At 37.8% G+C, this 24399-nt stretch overlaps 1 protein-coding gene across 1 annotated transcript in view; it reads right to left on the bottom strand.

The window, feature by feature from the left end:
- LOC108538684 (mucin-19-like) overlaps window positions 1-24399 on the bottom strand; it is a gene marked incomplete at its 3' end in the record, with an annotated part of 76905 nt that overhangs the window by 5986 nt on the left and 46520 nt on the right. The window contains exons 31-41 of the mRNA XM_017886923.1: window positions 22804-22926; window positions 22469-22537; window positions 20024-20101; window positions 19311-19385; window positions 18945-19079; window positions 18487-18552; window positions 10964-11062; window positions 9186-9338; window positions 8903-9004; window positions 8436-8531; window positions 134-4885 (exon numbers count right to left, since the gene is read on the bottom strand). Of these exons, the coding sequence (XP_017742412.1) occupies window positions 134-4885; window positions 8436-8531; window positions 8903-9004; window positions 9186-9338; window positions 10964-11062; window positions 18487-18552; window positions 18945-19079; window positions 19311-19385; window positions 20024-20101; window positions 22469-22537; window positions 22804-22926 (5748 nt within the window). The remainder of the gene's footprint in view (window positions 1-133; window positions 4886-8435; window positions 8532-8902; window positions 9005-9185; window positions 9339-10963; window positions 11063-18486; window positions 18553-18944; window positions 19080-19310; window positions 19386-20023; window positions 20102-22468; window positions 22538-22803; window positions 22927-24399) is intronic.

The following is a 24399-nucleotide window of genomic DNA, read 5'->3' as shown; positions in this document are numbered from 1 at the left end:
GCTGATGATCTAGTTGTCCCTGTCACTCCAACAGATTGTCCAGTTGTCCCTGTCACTTCATCTGACTGTCCAGTTGTCTCCATCACCTCAGCTGATAGTCCAGTTATCCTTGTCACCCCAGCTGATAGTCCACTTGTCCCTGTCACTCCAGCTGATAGTCCAGTTATCCCTGTCGCTCCAGTTGATGATCTAGTTGTCCCTGTCACTCCAACAGATTGTTCAGTTGTCCCTGTCACTTCAGCTGACTGTCCAGTTGACCCTGTCACACCAGCTGACTGTCTAGTTGTCCCTGTGACCCCAGCTGATAGTCCACTTGTCCCTGTCAGTCCAGCTGATAGTCCAGTTATCCCTGTCACTCCAGCTGATGATCTAGCTGTCCCTGTCACCCCAACAGATTGTCCAGTTGTCCCTGTCACTTCAACTGACTGTCCAGTTGTCCCTGTCACCCCAGGTGACAGTCCAGTTGACCCTGTCACACCAGTTGACTGTCCAGTTGTCCCTGTCACTTCAGCTGATAGTCTTCTTGTCCCTGCCACTCCAGCTGAGGATCCAATTGTCCCTGTCATCCCAGTTGATAGTCCAATTGTCTCTGTCACACCAGCAGATAGTCCAGTTGTCCCTGTCACCCCAGCTGATAGTCCAGTTATCCCTGTCACTTCAGCTGATAGTCCAGTTGTCCCTGTTACTCCAGCTGATACTGCAGTTGTCCCTGTCACTCCAGCTGGTGATCCAATTGTCCCTGTCACCCCAGTTGATACTACAGGTAGCCCTGTCACTTCAGTTGATGGACTAGTTGTCCCCATCACTCCAGCTGATAGTCCAGTTTTTCCTGTCACTTCTGCTGATGGTCCAGTTGTTCCTGTCCCTCCTGCTGATGATCCAGTTTTCCCTGTCACCTCACGTGATAGTCCAGTTGTCCCTGTCACTTCTGCTGATAATTCAGTTATCCTTGTCACCCCAGCTGACAGTCCAGTTGTCCCTGTCATGCCAGCTGATGGTCCAGTTTTCCCTGTCACTCCAGCTGATGATCCAGTTGTCCCTGTCACTCCAGCTGATAGTCCATTTGTACCTGTTATTCCAGCTGATGGTCCAGTTGTCCTTGATTCTTCAACTGATGTTCTAGTTGTTCCTGTTTTTCCAGCAGATGGGATACTTGTCCCTGATCTTGCAGATGATCCAGTTATCCCTGTCATTCCAGGTGATGATCCAGTTATCCCTGTCACTCCACCTGATGATGGCCCATTTGTATGTTTCACTCCAGCTGTTGGTCCAGTAGTCCCTGACCTTACAGCTGATGGTTCAGTTGTCCCTGATTTTTCAACTGATGATCCAGTTTTTTCTGTTTGTCCAGATGATGGTCTAACTGTCCCTGATACTGTAAGAGATTGTACAGTGGTTCCTGATATTGCAGCTGAAGACCCAGTTGTCTGAGTCACTGTAGGTGATTGTCTAGGTGTCACTGTCATTCCAGCTGATGGACCAGAGTTTTCTGTCAATCCTGTAACTGGCCCTGTTGTCACTGATCCTGAAACTGATTGTCCAGTTGTCTCTATTCCTCTAACTAATGGACTCGTTGTACCCTGTCCTCCAGATGAAGTTCTAGTTGTCCATGATTCTGTAACTAATGGTATGGTTGTTCCTGATCCAGTAATAGATGGTCCAGTTTTCTCTAATCCTTCAGTTGATGGTCCAGTTGTCCCTATAGCTTCAGCTGATAATCCAGTTGTTCCTGATCCTATAAGAGATTTTCCAGTTGTCCCTGAGCCATCAACATTTAGTTCTGTTGTTACTACCACTCCAGCTGATTGGACAGATGTCATTGTTACCCCAGGTGATTGTGCAGATGTCACTGTCAATCCAGTAAATGGTCCTGTTGCCCCTGATCTTTCAGGTGATTGTCCAGTGGTCCCTGTTCCTCCCACTGATGATATGGTTGTACTTAATCCTCCAGATGAAGTTTTTACAGTTGTCTCTACTCCTGTAACTGATGGTCCAGTTGTCACTGATCCTACAACAGATTGTTTAGTGGTTCCTGTTACTCCAGCCAATGGTTCAGTTGCCCCAGTCACTCTATCTGAGTATCCAGATGTAACTGTCACTCTAGCTGATGGTACAGTTTCCTCTCCCTCAAATGACGGTGGTCCAGTTGTCCCTGATCCTTCCCGTAATGGTTCAGTAGTCTCTAATCCTACAACAGATGGTCTAATTGTCCCTAATCCTTTACTTGTTTGTCCAGCTGTTCCTGTCACTCCTACTGATGGTCCAGTTGCCCCAGTCATTCTAGCTGATTGTCCAGATGTCACTGTTACTCCAGCTGATGGTCCAACTGTCTGTGCTTTTACAACAGGAGGTCCAGTTGTTCCTGATCCTACAGCTGAAGGTCTAGTTGTCTCTAATCTTACAGTAGATGATCCAGTTGTCACTAATCCTTCAACAAAATGACCTGTTAGTGACACTCCAGCTGATTGTGCAGATGTCCCAGTCATTCCAGCTGATTGCCCAGATGTTCTTGTCAACCCAGTAAATGATTCTGCTGTCCCTGATTTTACAGCTGATTGGCCAGTTGTCTCTGTTTCTCCACCTGATGATCTTGTTGTACCTGATTCTCCAGATGAAGTTACAGTTCTCCTTGTTCCTGTAACAGATGGTCCAGTTGTCCCTGATTTGACAACAGATGGTCTTGTTGTTTCTGTAACTCCAGCTGGTGTTCCAGTTGTCCCAGTCTTTCTAGCTGATTGTCCAGATGTCACTGTCACTTCAGGTGATAGTCCAGTTGTTCCTGATCCTTCATCTGATGGTCCAGTTGTTGCTGATTCTCTTGATGATGACTCAGTTGTCCCTGATCCTCCTGATGATGGCCTTATCCCTGTCACTCCAGCTGATGATTCAGTTGTACCTAATTCACCAGCTAATGATCTAGCTGTTCCTGATCCCACAACGGATGGTCCAGTTGCCCCTGATCCTTCAGTTGATGGTCCAGTTGTTCCTATCACTCCAGCTGATGCTCCAACTGTTTCAGTCACTCTGGCTGATTGTCCAGATGTCACTGTCACTCTACCTGATGGTCTAGTTGTCTCTGATTCTAAAAGAGGTGGTCCAGTTGTGACTGATCCTTCAACAAATGATCCTGTTGTCACTGCAACTCCAGCTGATTTTTCAGATGTCACTGTTACTCCAGCTGATTTTGAAGATGTCCCAGTCACTCCAGCCAATTGCCCATATGTTCCTGTCAATCCAGAAAGGGGTCCAGTTGTTTCTGATCTTGCAGTTGATTTTCTGGTTGTCCCTGTTGCTCCATCTGATGTTCTTGTTGTACTTGAACCTCCAGATAAAGTTCCAGTTGTCCCTGATCCTATATATAATGGTCTAGTTGTTTCTGATCCAATAATAAATGGTACAGTTGCAATTGATCCTTCAGTTGATGGTCCAGTTGTTCCTGTCTCTCCAGCTGATGGTTCAGTTGCCCCAGTCACTCTGGCTGATTGTCCAGATGTCATTGTCACTCCAGCTGATGATTCAGTGGTCTCTGATTCTAAAAGAGGTGGTCGAGTTGTAGCTGACCCTTCAACCAATAGTCCTGTTGTCATTGCCACTCCAGGTGATTTTTCAGATGTTGTTGCTCCAGCTGAATTTGAAGATGTCCCAGTCACTGTAGAGGATTGTCCAAATGTTCCTGTCAATCCAAAAAGTGGTCCAGTTGTTTCTGATCTTGCAGTTGATTGTCCAGTTGTCCCCATTACTCCACCCGATGATCTTGTTGCACCTGAACCTCCAGTTGAAGTTCCAGTTGTCCCTGATCCTATAACTGATAGTCTAGTTGTTTCTGATCTAATGACAGATGGTCCAGTTGCCTCTGATCCTTCCACTGATGGTACAGTTGTACCTGCTGTTTCACCTAGTGGTCTACTTGTACCTGATCCTGTAGCTGATGGTTCAATTCTTCCTGATACTTCAGCTGATGTTCCAGTTACATCTGTCACTCTAGCTGATGGTTCAGTTGTTCCTGATTCTGCACCTGATTGTCCAGTTGTCCCAGTTCCTCCAACTGATGGTCTTGTGGTACCTGATCTTCTGGCTGATGGTGCAGTTGTTCCTAATCCTGCAGATGTTGGTCCATTTGTCCCTGATCCTACAAGAGATGGTCCTGATTCTATAATAGATTTTCCAGTTGTCCCTGATCCTTGGCCTGATTGTCCAGTTGTTCCTGTCACTAGAACAGATGGTCCAGTTGTTCTGGAGTCTTCAACTGATCGTGTACTTGTTCCTGTCACTCCAGGTGATGTTTCAGTTGCTCTTGTCACTCCAGCTGATAATCTAGTTGTCTCTGATCTCACAACAGATGGTCCAGTTGCTCCTGACCCATCAGTTGATGGTCTAGTTGTCCCTATTTCTCTAGCAGATGATCTACTTGTACCTAATCCTCCAGTAAAAGACACAGTTGTACCTAGTTCTGTAGCTGATGATCCAGGTGTTCTTGATCCTGTAACCGATTGTCCACTTGTCCCTGAACCTTCAGCTAATGGTCTAGTTGTCACTGATTCTCTTGATGAAGGTCCAGTTGTCCCTGATCCTCCAGCTAATGATACAGTTGTCCTTAATCCTGAAACTAATGGTCTGGTTGTCCCTGATATTTCAGCTAATGGCCCAGTTGTCCCTGATACTCCAAGTGATAGTTCAGATGTCTCTGTGACTCCTGACGATTGTTCAGAAGTCCTTGTCACTGCAACTGATGGTCCAGATGTTATATCTGATGGCTCCAATGTCCCTGAAACATCAGATGATGATTTAGTTGTCCCTGGTATTTCAGATGATTGTCCATAATTCCCTGTTACTTTAGCTGATGGTCTAGTTGTCTCTGTCTCCCCAGTTGATGATCCAGTTGCCCCTGTCACAAACACATAGTAAAAATAGAATGATGTTAATAGCTGTCTTGGTCCTTGGTTAACCTTTAAGACTCATGTGGCTTTGTTTCTCTAATACAGCTTTTATACCTCTTCATCTCCATAACCACCATATTATGTCATGCTTTTCTTTTTGCTACAAAGTAACTTTTTTTTTCACTTGCACACAATTTTACTAATACATAAATTTAGAAATCCAGTAGGTCAAATATTTTCTGATTGTTATTATTACATATAGCAAAATCCTGGTATAACACAGTTTGCCATTATTTTCTTTCTTTTCTTTATTTTATTTTATTTTATTTATTTTTTATTATACTTGAAGTTCTAGGGTACAAAAAGAGTCTCACTTTGTTGCCCAGGCTGATCACAACCTCCTGGGCTCAAGTAATCTTCCTGAGTACCTGGCACCACAGTGATCTTCACTGTGCTAGCTCTAGCATAACTTCTTTCTGTTTGTTTATTTTCATAAAAATCATTTATCCAATATCTATTGTGTGTCAAAGAAGTTGTAAGCAACTTATAAGTATCACCTCACTTTACCATTTGAGTAATTCTACGAGATACATAATATTACTTTTTTATAAAATAGAAACTAAAGCAAGATTAAGTTGCTGTTCTAAGGGGATGCAGATAAATGGTTCTCTGCTCCATGGGACATTCTAGTGGGAAGAGAGAGGTAGACATGAATAAAATAAGTAGCCAACCAATAACCAAATTCACAAACAAGAAAAGCTTCAGAGCATTAATATAAAGTGAATTGATACTAAGCAAATGGAATATTCTATTTTAGACTGTCTGGTTAGTAAAGGCTTCTCTGAGAAGATGGTCTTTATTTTGAAGTCTGATAACAAGAAGCAACCTGCTAGTGAAGCTCTAGGAGAATGGTGTTCCAGGCAGAGGCAACAGCCAGTACAAAGGTCATAAGTCTAATGGAGCTATGCTTGCTAGAAAAGCAGAGCTAGAAGTTGAGTATAGCTGGATAATGGGAGCTGAGGTGGGGAATATTATAAGTTAAGGTCAGATATGTAGGAGCAAGTGAAATGTTATGAATCAGGGAGGAAGATTGAAGATTTTTCTAAATGCAAGGGGCTATAATTTTAAACAGGGGAGAAATAGCATAGAATTGATATACATTTAAAATCCCTCTTTACACTTTGTAGAAAATATATGGCACGGGGTGCATTATAGAATTAAGAAGAACAATTATGAGGCAATTTCAGAAGTTCAGACAATTTATGAGTGGCTTGGGTTAAAATTGTGATAAAGGAGACTGAGAATAGTGGATAGGGTCAGGATATGTATTGGAAGTAGCATTAACAGGCCTTGTTTAGATATGGGAGGTACAAAAAAGAAGAGAACCATCAAGGATGACTATAATATTTTTACCTGAGTGAATTCAGTCAGTGATGGTAACATTTTCTAATATGGGGAAGACTCAGAGAACAGGTGTGCACATAAAGGGAAATCCAGTATCACCCAGAAGGCTCTGGTTCTGAAGATCCTAATATATCAAGAATACCACTAAGGAACCAGATAAAGATGGAAACCTTGGATCTGTGGAGACATGGATCTGCACAGCGGTGTGTCTGTGTGTGTATTTTGTTTCCAGCAAAACTCCACCACTTGGGTAGAGCAGAAAAGAGTTCACTACCCCTTGATGGCTCCAATCCTTCCAGAAGGTTCCCTTCCATACGACCTGTTATTTTACCTCATTGATGAGAATAATACCTCTCCATCCTTTACCAGACTGAGAATTACTATTCACTTATTGAATTATTTACCAGATATCCACCAGATAGTTATCAAGTAGCCAAACAGGAACTGAGCTAGGCACTAGGAACACAACTGTAAACAAAGATAGGCAATGTGACAAGATCTTCCTCTAGTTTTAACCGAAATCTACTATGTTGGTGGTCTGTCTAGTAAAAGATAATGATTGGATGAAGAATCAACAATCCAGGCCCTGACTTGGCCTAACAACATACTCATCCTGTGACTTTGGGGTAAACACATGGAGTTTTCCTAGATAAAATGTAAATAATTACTAATATATTATTGACTGCATAGGGTGTCTGTAAGATTTAAGTAAGTCAATATATGTGAAAACATTTGTCCATTTTATACTGTATATAGTTGTTTTCTGATGATCGTTTTTACCTTTGTTAAAACAGATTAAGATAACTTATACATTATATTATATAATGGTTAATGACTGCTTCATATGTTTACATCATAAATAATATTGTATTAAATACATCCAGTAGAAACTAAGATATAAGAATGGCTTTATCTACTAATATTTTATCCTACTAATTACATTTTTCAGGCATTTTTTGGCTTATTTTCTGAGAAGTATTTAAATATACATAAATAAATTGATTGGTAATGTATCTCTTTAGTCATTTGAAACAAGTTAAGTCTTATGAGACACAAACATTGTTTAGCAAGGGATCTGCAACACCCACTGCATAGCTTACATATTTCTTCAACAAGTCAGCTTTGAACAAATGAGTTATAGACATGCCCAACTTGCAAATTCTAGAAAAGAAGACTTTTTAAAAACCCATGTGTAGAGGTTTTAGGAAGAAAACTGATTTCTGAATTTTTAAACAATTCAGAAGGCAGTGTTACTTATTAAATTGTTCTTAGAAATGGGGAAAGCTGTTCATTAAGGTTCTAGATCTCTGTTCAATAAAGAACATATGGGAAAATATGCTAATACTTTAAACCACAATAATTTCTAATACTAAAGACAGTGGGGTTTTGCAAAAGATTGCAAAAAAAGAATTCTAGTTTGAAATTTGAATAATCTGCTAATCTAAGATAACCTTTTAATGCCCAACAGCATATTATATTATTCGTGGCAGAGAAGAATTTATTGAACTCTTAAATATTTGTATTATGGGAAAATCATATAATCAATTAATGATTTGCAAAAATAACTAGCATATTATTTTGTAATTATTTATTACTTTTAGCCTATATTGAATTATGTTAGCTTGTTGTATAATTTATTTTGTATGGAAAAATGCAGAACTTAGACAATGAAATTATAACTAAATGAGCAAATACACCCTAAGAAGCCTTTAACTCAAAAACAACAGTTATGGACCAACCATGAGATAGTGTTAGAGGGTCACTATTGCTTTTTTTTTTCTAATTTAACTCCATTATGGTTTTATCAAGTAACATTCCAGTGATTTCTAAATTGGCCATGGGACAATGTCAGATTTAAAATGCTGCACTAGTTTAGTTTAATAATGGAAAATATCTAAACTATCAGATCATTTTTATTATCTGTGATTTGAGGTAATGCACTAATTGATACCCCCATAGTGCATAAATACTGAATAACAAAGCATGCAATGGCAACATCTTTAATGGATTCACAGAATATTTAAATAACAGTGCTGTAAGTTTCAAGCAGGAAAGATTTTCAACGGAACGAATGCCCTACTGAATAAGCTTTTATAAACAAGTTTCTACATTGACTCCCATTTTTGTGACCTTTTAGCACTTTGCTAATCTCACCTGGTATATTTGAAGAGCCTGTGGTGGTACCACTGCTGGACCGCCCGGATATAATTTCACCTCCACTAGTTGTACCACCCGGTGTTCCAGGTGTACCTGTGGCAATGGCAGAAATGGAAAGGACACATGCACAGAATTTCTTAAGCTATGAGATAACCAATTCTCACTTAAATTAACTTCCACCTAAAATTTACAGAAATCTTCAGTTTTCTGTATCGATAAAAATAATGATCCTTTCCACATTTAAAAAATGTACTTTGACATACACTGTTCATTATTTCTTTGGCTCCTCATCCCAAGCTCACAAAGTAGATCACTTTGACCCACATTTTACAGATAAGAAAACAGAGGTTGCAGAGGTTAAGTGATTTACTTGCTTAACAGCATGACATTGATTCTGAGGAACAGTATTACATGAACATCCCATATTGCCCCTTGACAAGTGCTGGGTCCCCCATTTTACCTACCTGGTTTGCTTCCAGAGATTGTCACTGCTGTGGCTGAGGCTGCATCGATGTGTTTACTCACAGGGCTACTGGTAGTTGAAGCAGCAGATACTGTCGGGGTCCCTGGTTATCAACAACAATGGTTCAGGCTCACTGCTGCAAATGTACTGGTCCCTACTCCATGCTGATAGCACAGAACTGAGATTTCTAAAGTATAGTGGATTAATGGCATCTTCTCTATGCTTTCCCTTTGTTCTGACATTTAATGTCAGTTATAGCCTGACCAATAGTCCATATCACACACTGCTGAGGAAGGTAGGATTGAGAACTGTTAAGGAGTCATGTCCAGACTTGCCTGATTTTCCAAAACTGGTGGCCCCAATGCCTGCTTCCCCAGGGGTGCTGGTACCTGGAGCTCCAGGAGTTGCTCCAGGTGATACCACAGGTGTGCCTGAGACTTTCAGAGAAAACAAGAGTTATACCTGATGTAAATGATGAGTTGATGGGTGCTGACAAGTTGATGGGTGCTGACGAGTTGATGGGTGCAGCACACCAACATGGCATAAGTATACATATGTAACAAACCTGCACGTTATGCACATGTACCCTAGAACTTAAAGTATAATAGAATAAAATAAAATAAAAAGAAACTCACTTTAATTCAATCACTGTGACCTGAAACAACTTGGAAATCTCTTCCAGCATAATTATACTCATAATATTTACACAGTTTAGTGATATTAGGACTTCTTGCTCAGGAAGGGTATACATGTTAATCTGATAAGGCACTATTACACCATCACAATCCTTATTTGCCTTTGACACTGAATGTGCCTCTTTCTAGAATTACCTACAAGTTATAATTCCAGAGTAAATTCTTCTCCAAACTGCACCATTTACCCATTGCTATATTCCTTAACTTTTTGCTTTTTTCATGTGTTTAAATATTACTTTCTTCTAAAAAATTCTAAGCTTTGTAAGTATAAGAGCATCTTCTGGTACCTAACACATTACTAAGCTCTCAATAAATATTGTCTCGTCAAAATACAATTGTTTGTGTTAAGGTAGGCAGATAGCCAGAAACGAGCAGGCAAGGGAACCCCCTGGGAAAACAAGTCCTGGAGATGCTGTCACCTCATAGTCAGTGCCACCCGTTGACAGGCAGCAAAAAGACAACAGCTACACTGGTTACTTCTGGCCTTGTGGTTGAGCTCCTCTTGCCTTGAAGGGGACTTACCAGGCCCTAGCTGGAGATAATCAGGTTAGGGACTTTCCCTACTGACGAGCACACACACTCCTCCAAAAAATTGTCCGGGAGTAGACTTTTGCTCATTATAATAGTAAAAAGCACATCCCTGGGTGGAGATTTTAAATGCTAATGAGACATGCAATGTGTGTACTAGCATGTGCAACAACAGAGCATGGGCGTCGAAAGAGACATCTTGAAACATGCATGCACGTAACACCCCCCTCACGCCCCTTCATGAATAATCAGGTAAGATTCTCATAAAAGCGGTCCCCCAGCACTAGCTGCTGCTGGCTCATTCTTTCAAGCAGTCCACTCTGTCTTGCGTTTCAGAGTGTACTACATATTTAAATAAGCCCTGCTACTACTATTTTTTCAACCCTACCAGCTCAGAACTGTTTTCCACTCCTCTCTAAGAATGTACTTCATCAGGATTCCCGCACTTTCCGGTAACATTTGCATTTATCTATTTACAAGTACTAAATTCTTCATAATCTCTTGATAAATTAAATTTTGATATCAGAGCTCACACTTCTGCTAATTAAACATAACTTTAGATATAAATAATATTAAAAATGCGACTTCACGGGAGGCTAAAGTGGTTGCGGTATCTGATCTTCCAATTGTATCCAATTTGAAAAGTAACGAGGTTCTGCCTATAGATTGTTGCAAATGCTTTTTGACAAAAGTCCATTATTAAACTTATTATTGCTAGAATTTTCCTCATTCTCTTATAATTAACTTGTTTTTTAAAAACTCACTTGGACTTGCACTAATTACATATAAGACCTTTGTGTTTGACCATTGCTCTGACAACAAGATGTGCTTTGTCTTACCTGCTGTGTTTCCAGGACCAGTGGCCCTAGTACCTGATGTTCCAGCTGTGTTTCCACTGCCTGCTCTGGTGGTGGCTTCCACGGACCTTTCTGTTGAACCTGGTCAACATACAAAGGCAGCTAGAATTACATTAATTTCCAAAGTTTCTAGGAAATTAAGGCAACTGTTAAATATTCTTAGACATCCCCATTATTTATCCTTTTGTCTGAGTATTTCAATAGCTTTGTTTCTGATCAATGCAATTGATTTGAATGAATAAGCTTCTGTGATTATTTAGCTATTTACTCAATACAAAATCCTGACTCACTGCCTGGCATCCGAGTCATTCTTCCTGCCAGTGTAATCAATTCACCCGATATTCTGGTTGTTCCTGTTTTGTTTTGTTTTGCTTTGCTTTGTTTTGTTTTGAAAAAGAGGGAGGATGAGGAGGAAGAGAAGGAGGAGAAAGAGGAGGATAAAAGTAATATGAAAAAATTGTTAAACTCAACTTCATTATTTATGAATGATGTTTCTATGGCTACTTCCACCACCCAAATTCATGTCTTCCTTCCTCCTACCTAAAATATTGCAATTGTTTCCTCTTTACCCAATTAACAGGTCAATATTCTTCATCACAAATACCTTCTCTGCTTAAGAATATGGAATGTAGTAATTCTTCAACATTAATGTGTGTAAGAATCATCTGGTGAGCCTATTAAAAATGTAAATTCCCTATCTCTCCCAGCGGAAATTCTAATTCTATTTTATAACATTGAAAAGGTTGGTCTTGTATTGCAATTAAACTCTCATATTCATTTTCAGTTTGCAGAGCATCCAGAGGATAAAATAATAAGTTAATTGACATCATGGATAAGAGCTAAATTTAGAATATCTAGAAAGGGATATAAGAACTTGATTCATTTCAGGTTCATCATTTTGGGCAGGAATAATTTCTAGGATCACAAAAGGAGACACATAACATCAAGTCCCCACTATCAGTGATGCTATGTTTGATCACTAGGTTTAGGTGGTGACAGCCAGAACTCTCCAGTATAAAGCATTTTTCGATTCTGCAATTAGCAAGTAATCTGTTGGGTGATACTTTGACATCAGGCAAACATCCAAGTCCTAGTCAACCTTTCACCCAATGTTTTCAGCATTTATTTATGCTCCTTGTCTATTTTATTCAGGGTTTCAAAACAGTGATTTTTCCAATTGTGTCTTTTTTCAGCATTTATTAGTTGGAATTTTTCTTTAAATAGATTTCTCTGATCAACTGGAACTATTTGAATATCTTGATCCATAGTTTCTAATAAAAATACATGATAATTGATTAATTTTTCTCTTTAATTACCAATCTTCAGAAGAAGGACTCGACATGATAGTAACCACCAACATTATCAAATGTTGCTGTGGTGGTTTCTTTTATTAATTATCATTGGGGTATGTATGCTTCAATATTATCAACAGGTCTCAATCTATTACAAATAATTATTTTTTCAGTGCTCAAAATTCTCCAAATTTGGTCAAGAACTCATGCAGTTTAGCGCCTTTGTCATTTAGGTAGAGCTCCCTTAGTCCTTGAATGCTTCCTCATTTTCTAACTTAAGAAGTCCCAAGCTGACCTTGTACTTTTCTTGTCCAAGACCTGGAATTAACCATTTCTCCAAGCAAGAGTGAACACAGAAATGTATGAGTGCAAACTAGCTGACAAGGGGTGCACACTACTGTTAGGGTACCACTGCTTTTAGGCCATTTCAGTGGCCAGAGGTGGAAGATATAAATATTAATAAATATATAGATAATAAATATACATTGGAAGACATATATTTCCATATGTTAGAAGTATATATATTTATACCTATATTTAGGTATATCACACATATTTGTGATGTTTGTATATATTTCTAGTATATGAAAATATACATTTTCTATATATATCATATATTTAGATTTATATAAATGATATAGAGATCATAAGTTTATATTTCCCACTCAAATGGAACATTACAGAAATTTACTTAATTATTTGATTTCTTTTTTTTTTTTTTGAGACAGGATCTCACTCCTTCTCCCAAGCTGGAGTGCAGTGGTGCAATCACTGCTCATTACAGCCTCGACTTCTGGGCTCAGGTGATTCTCCACTTCAACCTCCCAAGTAGCTAGGATACAGGCATGTGCCACCATGTGTAGTTAATCTTTTGTATTTTTTATTTTGTAGAGATGGGGGTCTCACTATGTTGCCCAGGCTGCTCTTAAGCTCCAGGGCTCAAGCAGTCTGCTGGCCTCAGCCTCCCAAAGTACTGGGATCAAAGGCATGAGCACTTTGTCCAGCCCTGATTTAATTATTGTATTTCTTTTCTCTTACATTCAAAATCTTGATTTCTAATAACATTTATATAACTACTAATTGTTTTATTCTGTAATATATAAAAAACCATTTCAAAGTGAGAACACTCATGTAACTACTGAGAAGAAAATTACTGAATGAAGTTTAAAATTTCCTAGCAGTCTTTTTGCCATTAAAATACATGACACTAGCATATACTGTCTGATTACTGTGTTTTAAAGTCGTGTGAAATAATTATTTTCTCCATGTGATTATAATTTGATATTCAATTAGGTTCACTTGTTTTGGTTGGTTTTCAGTTTTAGGGTTTGCTTTTTTTATTTTGATTTAATTGTGTTTTTAAAAATACATATGACATTTTCTTTTTCAAAAGCCAAAATTGTATTTAAAAGAACACTCTGAGAACTCAAAATTCTACTGTTTTGGTTTATTCCCTATAAGTAATGACTTTCACTAGTTTTTAGTTTATCTTCTGTGTTTTTTGTATGCATATTTGCATATGTATATATAATTCATATCCTTACAAAACATATATACATATATGTACACACACATACACACACCCCTCTTTTTTCATAAAGGTATAAATGGTATATACAATCCTGATTTCTTTTTTTCCTTTACAATAAATTCTGGAAATAACTAGATCAGTACATAGAGATCTTTCTCGCTCTTCTATTAGGATGGCCTAGTGCTGCTTTTTGTCATCTTTTATTCAATGTGTATTTGATGAGTTGTTTCCAGGCTCTTTCTATTAAAAAAATGCCAGTATGAAAAGCTTATATATGTTATTTTATACTTTGGTTGTCTAGCTTCAGGAGCACTAAAAGTGGGATTTCTGGGTCAAAGGATAAACAAGCCTGTAATTCTGTTAGATTTTGCCAAGTTACCCTCATTGGAGCTGTAATATTTTGTGCTCCCACCAGCAATGCGCAGAGCACCACCTGTTTCTTTCCAGAACTGTCAACAGGGCTGTTGTCACACTTTTGGATTTCTGCCAATCTAAAAAGTGAGAAATGGTATCTCAGTGTAGTTTTGATGTACATTTTTCTTGTGTGAAGTTGATCATTTTCTCAGAGGTTTAAGAATCACTTATAGTTCTTGTTCTCTGTAATTGAATTCGCATCTTCTATTATTCTAGTTTTTGATTTGCTTTATGCACTTTTTCCCTTTGCTGATTTTGCTTGGCAATAAATCACAGCCATGAGTATGATTCTATATTGAGTCTTGTGAGTCCTTCTAGCGAGTCCCAAAACTTGAAGGGGTCTTGTGCACACTGATACATATTGCCTTTCCATTTGGTAAAAACTGCTTTTGTGTCTTTAAGGAGAGTTTTAAAGTTTTCTTCATGTAAGTTTTATCTTGTTTGGATTATTCCAAGGTAATTTATCTTATTTGTTGTTTACATAAATTGGACTTTTCTCTTCAAATATATATTTTAACTTGTTATTTGTATTTATGTAGACTATTAATTTTTATAGATTAATCTTGTGTCTTGGTACCTTATTAAATTATCTTACTGCTTATAGTTTTTCCATTGATTCTCTAGGATTCTGCAGGTACACTATTATGCCATCTGTAAATAGAAATAGTTTACTATTTTCTGTTTCAAATTCTATGCTTTCAATTCCTACATAATGCAATTATTAATAACTTCAGAAAATATTAAATAGTAGTATGACTGTATGTCTCCTTATCTTGTTCCTGAAGTTAGTGGAATAAGTTTAGAAATTCCTTATTAAGATGCTACATGTGTGGCTGAGGTATATGTACTTTACATTTATTTATTTATTTATTTATTTATTTTTATTTTTTATTTTTTTTTTGAGACGGAGTCTTGCTCTGTTGCCCAGGCTGGAGTGCAGTGGTGCGATCTCGGCTCATTGCAACCTCCGCCTCCCAGGTTCAAGCAATTCTCCTGCCTCAGCCTCCGGAGTAACTGGGATTACAGGCAGCTGCCACCACACCTAACTAATTTTCATATTTTTAGTAGAGACGGGGTTTTGCCATGTTGGCCAGGCTAGTTTCAAACTCCTGACCTCGGGTGATCTGCCTGCCTCGGCCTCCCAAAGTACTTACAGGCATAAGCCACCAAGTCCGGCCCTGTTTTAAGGAAATATCCATTCATTCCTATTATTTTAAGTAGTCTTTTTTTCCCATCAGAAATGATTATTCAATGTTTATCAAATACCATTTTAGCTTCTGTGAGTTGTTTTTTTTTCCCCTTAGATCTACTATTAATATTATGAATTACATTAAAAGATGCCTTAATTTTGAAAAGTCACTAAAATCAGTATTAATAAAATAATCGAGCATTAGTTTCTTCCTGATAGCTCATTTTTCCTTTTTTGTAAACTGATGCTTCTTGTACTTAGCTCATGAGATTTAAACAATTCGCTTGACTACTTACTACCTGTTATCTATGAGTAAAGCGAGTCCAATTGTTTTTCCGAATACTTTGCAGAATTGACTCTTCAGTATTAATTCTTCCAGGTATATGGTAGGTTCTTTCACTACATAGATTTAGGGATTTTTTCTAAATTAAGACCATTTTTCCTTATTTATAATTTTAAATATTAGCTCTGTTTCATTGCTTTTTCTTCTCCAGATATGGCAATAATATATCTTCGATATTTTTGTTTGTTTCCTAAAACTATATCCTTCTCCAGCCCGTTATACCTTTTTTGAAAGTGTCTGCAATATTTCAGGGGTAGGGTACCTCTTCTCCGTTCTATCCTCTAATAGCCTTGCTGTATTTTCAGTTTTATTTATTCTCAATGGAGCAATTTGCTATATGGTCTTTTGAGATAATTTTTCTTTTTCTTCCATTTTCTCCTGGGTTTTCACCAATTCCAATTTAACATTCCTGCTGTTTATCTGTTTCCACTCTTAATTTTTAATCTGCAATTTTGATGTCCCTTTGTAGCTGCAGTTGTTTCCTTAGTTGTTTTTGTTTGTTTGTTTGGTTGGTTGGTTGGTTGGTTTTGGGGTTTTTTTTTTGAGACGAAGTCTCACTCTGTCGCCCAGGTTGGAGTGCACTGATGCGATCTCCGCTCACAGCAAGCTCCGCCGCCTCCTGGGTTAACGCCATTCGCCTGCCTCAGCCTCCATAGAAGCTGGGACTACAGGCGCCCGCCACCACGCCCGGCTAATTTTTTTGTATTTTCAGTAGAGACGGGGTTTCACCGTGTTCGCCAGGATGGTCTCGATCTCTTGACCTCGTGATCCTCCCGCCTCGGCCTCCCAAAGTGCTGGGATTACAGGCCTGAGCCACCGCGCCCGGCCAGTTGTTTTATGTTAATGTTATGTTTTTGTATTCTTTTGCTTCATGACTAGATTTTTACAATTTGCTTGCTACTGCTGCAAAGGTTTTGAAAATGTATACAAAGGAATAACTGTGTATCGATATTGGAATTTCTTTTTTTTTTCTTTATTGTTATTATTTTTTTTCAATGTTCTGTGGGCCAGTAATAGCAGGAGATTCTATGTAGGGGGCAGCAGAGAGGCTTCCATATGCTTCCCAGATTCCTCAGATAAAGGGCTCCCCTCATGTTCTTAGGGTGAGGGAGCTTTGTTTATAAGTGGCACTTTTTCCTTGTCTGTCTTCTGATGCTTTCATTATTATCCTGTTTTATTGAGACCTTTATTTTTACATACTTATTTTTTTCCTTTGACACCAGGTTCCAAGGGTTGCTCCCCCTTCCAAAGACTTCCATGCACTTTCCAGAACTCTTTCAACTCCATTCATGAGGGCTCTCTGACCTGCCAGGTCCCAGATTTTCTCTCAGCATTTTCCACTCAAGTTGGGGATCTTTCATTTTGAGGCTCAACTCTACTTGATTGATCCACTAGAATCATAGTATTCTACCACTGTTAGGACCTCTCTATACTGCTCTATTTTCTATGATGCCCTTACCTATATCTCAGCCCCACAGTGAGCCTCAGAGCCATCATTCCCAGTTTTTGGAGTCCGGCTCGTCTCTGTCTCCACTGAACACCGTAAGTGTGGGCTCTGTTTTGATCTTTATGATTTGAAGAAAGAGGTACCTACAGACTCCAATTTATGCAGCCACCATTTTCCTGTTTTTGTTTTTGTTTTTTTTTTCATTGGTTTCTTGAGCTTAAATCCTATTCGAGTCTACTAGTGTCAGTGCAAATTAAGGATCAGGTTGATACTATGACTAATTAAATTACATTCTGCTTGTGATAAAAGGATTTTTGGTGTGTTTGAATATTTAACCAGGTCATCAGATATTTACAACAGAGATACAATATGTAAGAAATTCAGTTAAGGAAGGTTATTCACTGATTCAGCTGTGAACAACTTACTCACTTGCTTCATTTCCAGAGACGAATTTAGGATGTACTATGTGTAATAAATGGTGCTCTCAAGTCCTTCTACTTGAAGACTATAATCATTTATATTGAGAACATGTGTGTAGTAGGTCATATATGCTTGGCTATATATTATAAAAGAGTGATATATCACTTTGATTTTGCAATCTCTTAACAGACTGCCTCTGATATGCATCACATTCTGTTTTAATGCTTATTCAATAGTTAACCTATATTTTATTCTGTACTACTTTTGTGCAGGGGGTTCTGGATTTGAAGAATATTTTGTTTTTAATCCTCCTTCACCAAAACCTGAATAACTGCTTTTTATTCCCTTGCAGTTGAATAGATTCTTAAAATTTCATTCAGCTTCCTTGTATTTTGAGTTTTTGTTCAAGTTGGGGCATACAGACATAGCTTGTAGTGCACTGATTATAATATATTCTTTTCAAAATAGAATAATTCCGTTGTTTTAAACAAATTAATCAGTCACTTTACTAGAGTTGACTCTCAAGTCTTACTCCAATGCGTGTTATTGAACAATTCCTCCACTTTGATTATCTTTTGCCTTGCAAGATTTTGCTTTGTGTGTATTATAAATATTAATTTCTTTTGCTCAGAAATGAAGTTCTATGAGAACAAATGCCTTACTCTACTCCTCCTTTATGTTGTCTGTATCCCCCAGGATGATATTGAACACACAACAAATATTTCTTGATTTATTTCTGATCTTCTGCAGTTTTGACATTACACAAATAATAATTAAATTCCCCAGGCAACCTTGTCTCTGACAAAATTTTAAGTAAAAATATTACACTTCTACTGTCTGGATTTATTCTAATTATGCTCTTTCCATACCCGATGCTCCAGAAGTGTTTTCACCAGCAGCTCCAGTGGTGGCTACATTTCCCCCTTCAGTTGTTCCTAATTGAAAAGAGCAACAGTGCTCAGTCTGCATCAGAGTTTTCAAAATCACGAAATAAAAATACAGGACACCCAATTAAATATGAATCCCAGACAATCAACACTGTGTTTTGATTATTGCATGGAACATACTTATCCTAAAAAAAAAAAAAAAAAAAAATTGTTCCTGATTTGTGTGAAATTCAAATTAACTGGTATCCTATATTTTCTCTGGCAAGCCTAGTCTACATAAATGGTTATAATGAAGTACTCTTTGAACAAATTTCAGGGTTTCTTTAAAGAGGCAGGGGGTCTACTTAAACTATCCATGATCATTTGATGTAAAATTAGATCCCTTCTAAATTTGCTTAAATTTATAAGAATTTGAGGTTCCAACTAGGTTTGTGACTCACCACCACTAAAGTGACCAGGTGAGCCTGGGCTTGGCTTGGTGAGTTTCCCAGGTAAGCTGGAACCAGTGAAAGATGTTCTCGCTGTGATTTCACTGTCAGATCCAGCGGTAGATCCGAGAGACTGTCCTGTTCCACCTGGCAAACACAGTGTTGGGAGAGCACATACATTATCGTGACAACCCAGTGCCATAGCAATTTTGAAGGAAATATTTGGAGAAAACCTAAATTAAAACTTTTCTTGAAAATGTTAATAACTTATATACCTTTCTATCTTCTGTTGGATACTTAGTGAAACTTGCAGAGGTCTGATGAAAGATTGTCCTTCTCACCAAAAGCCATGGCCTCGGAATGACATCCTCTACTCACCTGACACGCCTTCAGATGATGTCGCTTCACTGCTTGTGGCTCTAGTTTTTCCACCTACTGAGGGTCCAGTAGTTCCTTTCAAAATAGACAGTAAATATGTATCGTGATCTTTGATTTAGCAGAACAGAGGGTGCTACTCTCTGCTTTCAAAATATCTTTTGTTTACACTTCTTCATTTCCAGGAATGGTTCACTCTTTCCAAAAATTCATTATGAGAATCATATATGATTGTTGGCATCCCTGAGAGTGCTTATTTACTTCTTCCTTGTAAATAAGCTTGTTTATTATTTACTTGTTTAATATTCAGATATTTGAACCTAGTGGTTCTCAACCCAGGTTGCATGTGGGACCCGTGAGGCTTTTTAAAAAGACTTAATGCCTGGTCCCTTCTTCCAGGGACAGATTCAATTAGTCTGTGATGGATTCTTCAATATGTATTTTCAAACATTTATCTAGTTGATTCTAATTTGTAGTTAAGATTGCAAACTATGACCCTAGCCCCACTCCAGACTCACAGACTCAGAAGTTCCAGAATAGGAACCTCTGTCTGAATCTGTATGGCCGATTACTACCTGCAATACCGGTGGTCAGTAACTGGGCTTCCTAACTCCAGTTCTTTTCATTCTTTACAGCACTGCTAAATAAAGAAAATGTGGAGATCCACACGCTCCATTTTACTCCTGCATACTCACTGACTTTTCTCTTTTACTTACCTGATTTGCTGCTTTCAGAGGTTGTGACTGAGGCTTCAGGGCTGGCAGTGGTGGAGCCTGCAGAAACTCCTGTGCTTCCTGAAACCAAGAGAGGAGCAGGTATATATGTTATTACTTCTGTTACTATGAGTACTTGGAAGGTTCCAGAAAAAGGAAGTGAAAGAAACTATCCCTCCAACTTTCTTCAGCCCTGCATTCTAATACTAGCTCTAGCCTGAATTTACAGAGCATCACTTAGTGTAGGAGGTATGGTTGGGAACTTCTGAGACATTCTGTCCAGCCTGGTCAATCTTACCAGAAACTGCCCGGTCATGGTGGCTCATGCCTGTAATCCCAGCACTTTTGGAGGCAGATCACCTGAGGTCAGGAGTTTGAGACCAGCCTGGCAAACATGGCAAAACCCTGTCTCTACTAAAAATACAAAAGTTAACCAGGCCTGGTGGCGGGTGCCTGTAATCCCAGCTACTCGGGAGTCTGAAGCTGGAAAATCACTTGAACCCAGGAGGCAGAGGTAGCAGTGAGCTGAGATCGCACCACTACACTCCAGTCTGGGCAACAAGAATGAAACTCCATCTCAAAAAAAAAAAAAAAAAAAAAAAAAAAAAAAAAAAAAATGCCCTACACATAAACCAACTCATTTACTCTTATTAAATTCCTCTGAAACAAGTCATATTATTACTCTTATTTATTAGTTGTGATTAAATGACTTGCTCCAGGTCACCAAGTTGGTCGACAGCGGATCCAGGAGCCAAATTCAAGCAGTCTAACTACAGTTAATACTCTAGCCTGTGTTTCTCAAACAATCTGTAGCAAAAGATCAATTTTGTAAAATTTCCAATCTGTGCTAGATTAATACTTTGAAAAGGGCCATAAAATAGAGAAATGAAATTTTTAAAAGTAAAACCTTACAAAACACAAGTCTTTATTTAATAGACATAAAATCATCCTGTAAAATTGCTATGTTTTTAAATGCTTACTCTCTATTTCAGTTCTTAATACATCAAAAACTGGTAACAGTCTGGCTAGTATCTGTCTGTCGACCAAACTTTGAGTAGCCCTGCTCAAAATCCTTATACATACTGCCTCATAACCAAAAGAGATAGCTGATTGACTTATCATCATTATCCAAGTAATTTCCATGCAGGTTTTAAGAAATGTAAACAAACGGTCATCACTCTAAAATTTAAGTATACTGACCTGATTGGAACGAACCAGTTTCTTAATTTGTGCTATTGTACATTGATTATATCCTTTAAACCATTAATTTTTACGTAAACTATATCTTATTCCATAAAGTGTTTAAGTTATAATGCTTAAATCAAGAAAATTGCTAAGGGATACTAAATGTAGAAAAAATAAAATTAGCCCATGGATTAGTTAGCAAGTGCATAAAGAGAAATGGTTCCATGTATACACTAAAGAAATGGCTTTTAACCCAGTATGTGTGTAAAGAACTTTTGATTTATCTTAAAAGCAATCAGAACAATTGAAGACTTGTAAGTAGTGGAGTGACATGATGATAGTTGAGATTTTGGAAGTCCATTCTGCCATGGTATTGACTGCAGCGTAGATTGGGAGGGAAGTGAGGAAGGAGTGGAAATGTTAGAGCAGTAGTTTTCCACTTTGATGAGCATCAGATGCATGGGCTTGCTAGTAAAATGCTGGGCTCCACTCCAACAGCTTCTGATTTTAGGCAGGTGGGCCCAGACATTTTCATTTCTAACAAGTTCCCAGAAGATGCTGATGCTGCTGGTCCAGAAACCACACTTTAAACACCATTGTGTTGGAGGAAGGTGAGCAAGGTGGAGGCTAGATGGAAAATGTTTAACACCTGAACAAAAGCAGAGGCAAATTGATGCAGAGAAGAAACTTAAGAGATACTTAAAAAATTAGTAGCTGATAGCATGGTGGACAGTGGTGAACTTACGCTTTTTTGTTTTCTATCAAAATGATGTCTCCTTAAGGAAACCAACAGTAGTTAAAATTCAGTCAATGATGTGTAGGGCAAGCATATTCTCATTGGCTTTTGTTGGATCTACGTTTTTATACACACACAGAGCTGTGGAGCTAGCTATTCCACACCAGACTTAGGATTATGTGTTCTAATCCTGCCTCTTCCAGTTTGGAGACCTTTTATTATTTTCTCACCTAATGGGAATAACAACAGGTAACTACCATGGTGTAATTGTTGATTAAATTACATACTATATATTTGTAGACAATTCAGAAATATTCCTGTGCCATAGAAACATATCATTAGTATTTTATTAAATATTAATCATTGAATTTTTCCCCAAGGTCATTTAGCTGACTTCAATAGCTCTGACATTTGGCCCTGTTACATAATGTTGTACTCAGGGTAAAGTTGTTGCCAAGTTGAAACAGAGGATTCCTAGTAGAAGTAGTTGTGGAAGAGATAGCATTTGACTCATTTATTTGTCTCACCTGTTCTGAAGTCACTTAAATTTCCATGTTCAGCTCCTGTGGTTATACCTGGTAACACTCCAGTTGTCCCTGACAAAGGTAAAGAAAAAATAAACATCTGGCTAAAAAAATGCATAGGCACCCCCAATTATCAAGGTTATCAGCACATATAATTTTAACATTGTACTTTAAGGAAGCAACTTGTGAAAAGACTAAAGATACGACATTTCAATTACACATAAGGAATAATCACCTAGCTCTAATACTTTTATTTTGCAAAATATTGTTCTGAGTAACATCTCCTAAAATGAGTTTCTTAGCTGAGGCTGGTATACTTTGTTCTGAATTTAATTTACCTGCCACGCCTGCAGCATCAGTGATGGTGGGGCTCACTACTCCTGTCGTGCCTGCATTTCCAGATGTTGAGATGATGGGAACTGAAGTTTCAGTAATGCCTGAGAAAAACATAAAATAAACGTCTCATCTAAAGTCTATTAGGACTTTATCACCATGGAGTGAGTTAACTGTTTAATCAGTTTTACCGTAGAAAATAGAATCAATAAAGCCAGTGACTTTCTGCCTAGAGTTCCCTAAGAATTTGTTTTAATATCATTGCCTTTTTTTCTTTTTTACAAATATAGCTTTCTGCATCTTGAACCGAGCCACACTAGGTCTTCATATATTTTTCTAAAAAAGTGTTTTAAAATAAGCAGAACCTACATCCACTGTGGAGAAAAGTTTGGAGTTTCCTCAGGAAACTAAAAATTGAGCTACTGTATGATCCATCAATCCCACTGCTGAGCATATACCCAAAAGAAAGAAAGTCAGTATATCAAAGAGATATCTGCACTCCTACATTTGTGACAGCACTGTTTACAATAGTTAAGATCTGGAAGCAAGCTAAGTGTCCAGCAACAGATGAATGGATAAACAATACATGAAATGGAGTACTATTCAGCCATAAAAAAGAATGGGATCCAGTCATTTGCAAAAACATGGATAGAATGGGAGATCATTATGTTAAGTGAAATAAGCCAGGCACAGAAAGACAAACATCACATGTTCTTCTTTTGTGGGATCTAAAAAAATCAGATCCATTGAACTCAGGAACATAGAATGTAAAAGGATGGTTAGCAGAGCTAGGAAGGGTAGTCAGGGGTGGGGGAGAGGTGGGGATGGTTAATGGGTATAAAAACATTTAAAAGAATGAATAATGCCTGCTATTTGATAGCACAGTGGGGTGACTATAGCCAATAATAATTATACATTTTAAAATAACTTAAAGAATATAATTGGATTATTTAGAACACAAAGGGTAAATGCTTGAAGGGATGGATCCCCCATTCTCCACGATGTGCTTATTTCACATTGCATGCCTGTATCAAAACATCTCATGTATGCCATATATGTATATATCTACTATGTATCCACATTTTAAAAAATAATTTTTAAAATTTAAAAATAAAATAAAATAAGCAGATCCTTATGCCCTAATCACTGTGGCCTGGGGCTGATAATAACAATAAAGAAACACTATCATGAAATAGTTAATTGCTACTTTTAGGCTTAGAACAGCTAAGAGAGCTGTTATTAGATGTGCACATGTTTAAACTTTAAACATCTAAGAGAGTAACGTATGTTATTAGATATGCAACCCATAGTCTTTAAAAAAATTTAAAGATATTTACTACTGTTGCAGATATTATGTTAATAGTTAATGATAAAGAAGAAAATCAAACTAGAAACCATGTTTCTATAGCCAGTCAATATAGACTGATCAAAACAAGTAAAATTCAAGGGTTTTAAAGAAAACTTTAAAGTCAGTGGTAAAAACCTAGTAAACTACTTGTTTGAAATATTTTTTCTAAAGCCAAACTGTCCTATACATTCTTTCTTTAAAACCCAAAGTGACTAATAATTTAAACTTTTTTTTTTTTTTTTTTTTTTTTTTT

Source organism: Rhinopithecus bieti, unplaced genomic scaffold (genome assembly GCF_001698545.2).
Source record: "Rhinopithecus bieti isolate Rb0 unplaced genomic scaffold, ASM169854v2 scaffold_16691, whole genome shotgun sequence".
In the NCBI taxonomy this organism is placed as follows: Eukaryota; Metazoa; Chordata; class Mammalia; order Primates; family Cercopithecidae; genus Rhinopithecus; species Rhinopithecus bieti.
The sequence above is the reverse complement of the archived record's forward strand: the minus strand, read 5'-3'. Positions and strand labels throughout refer to the sequence as shown.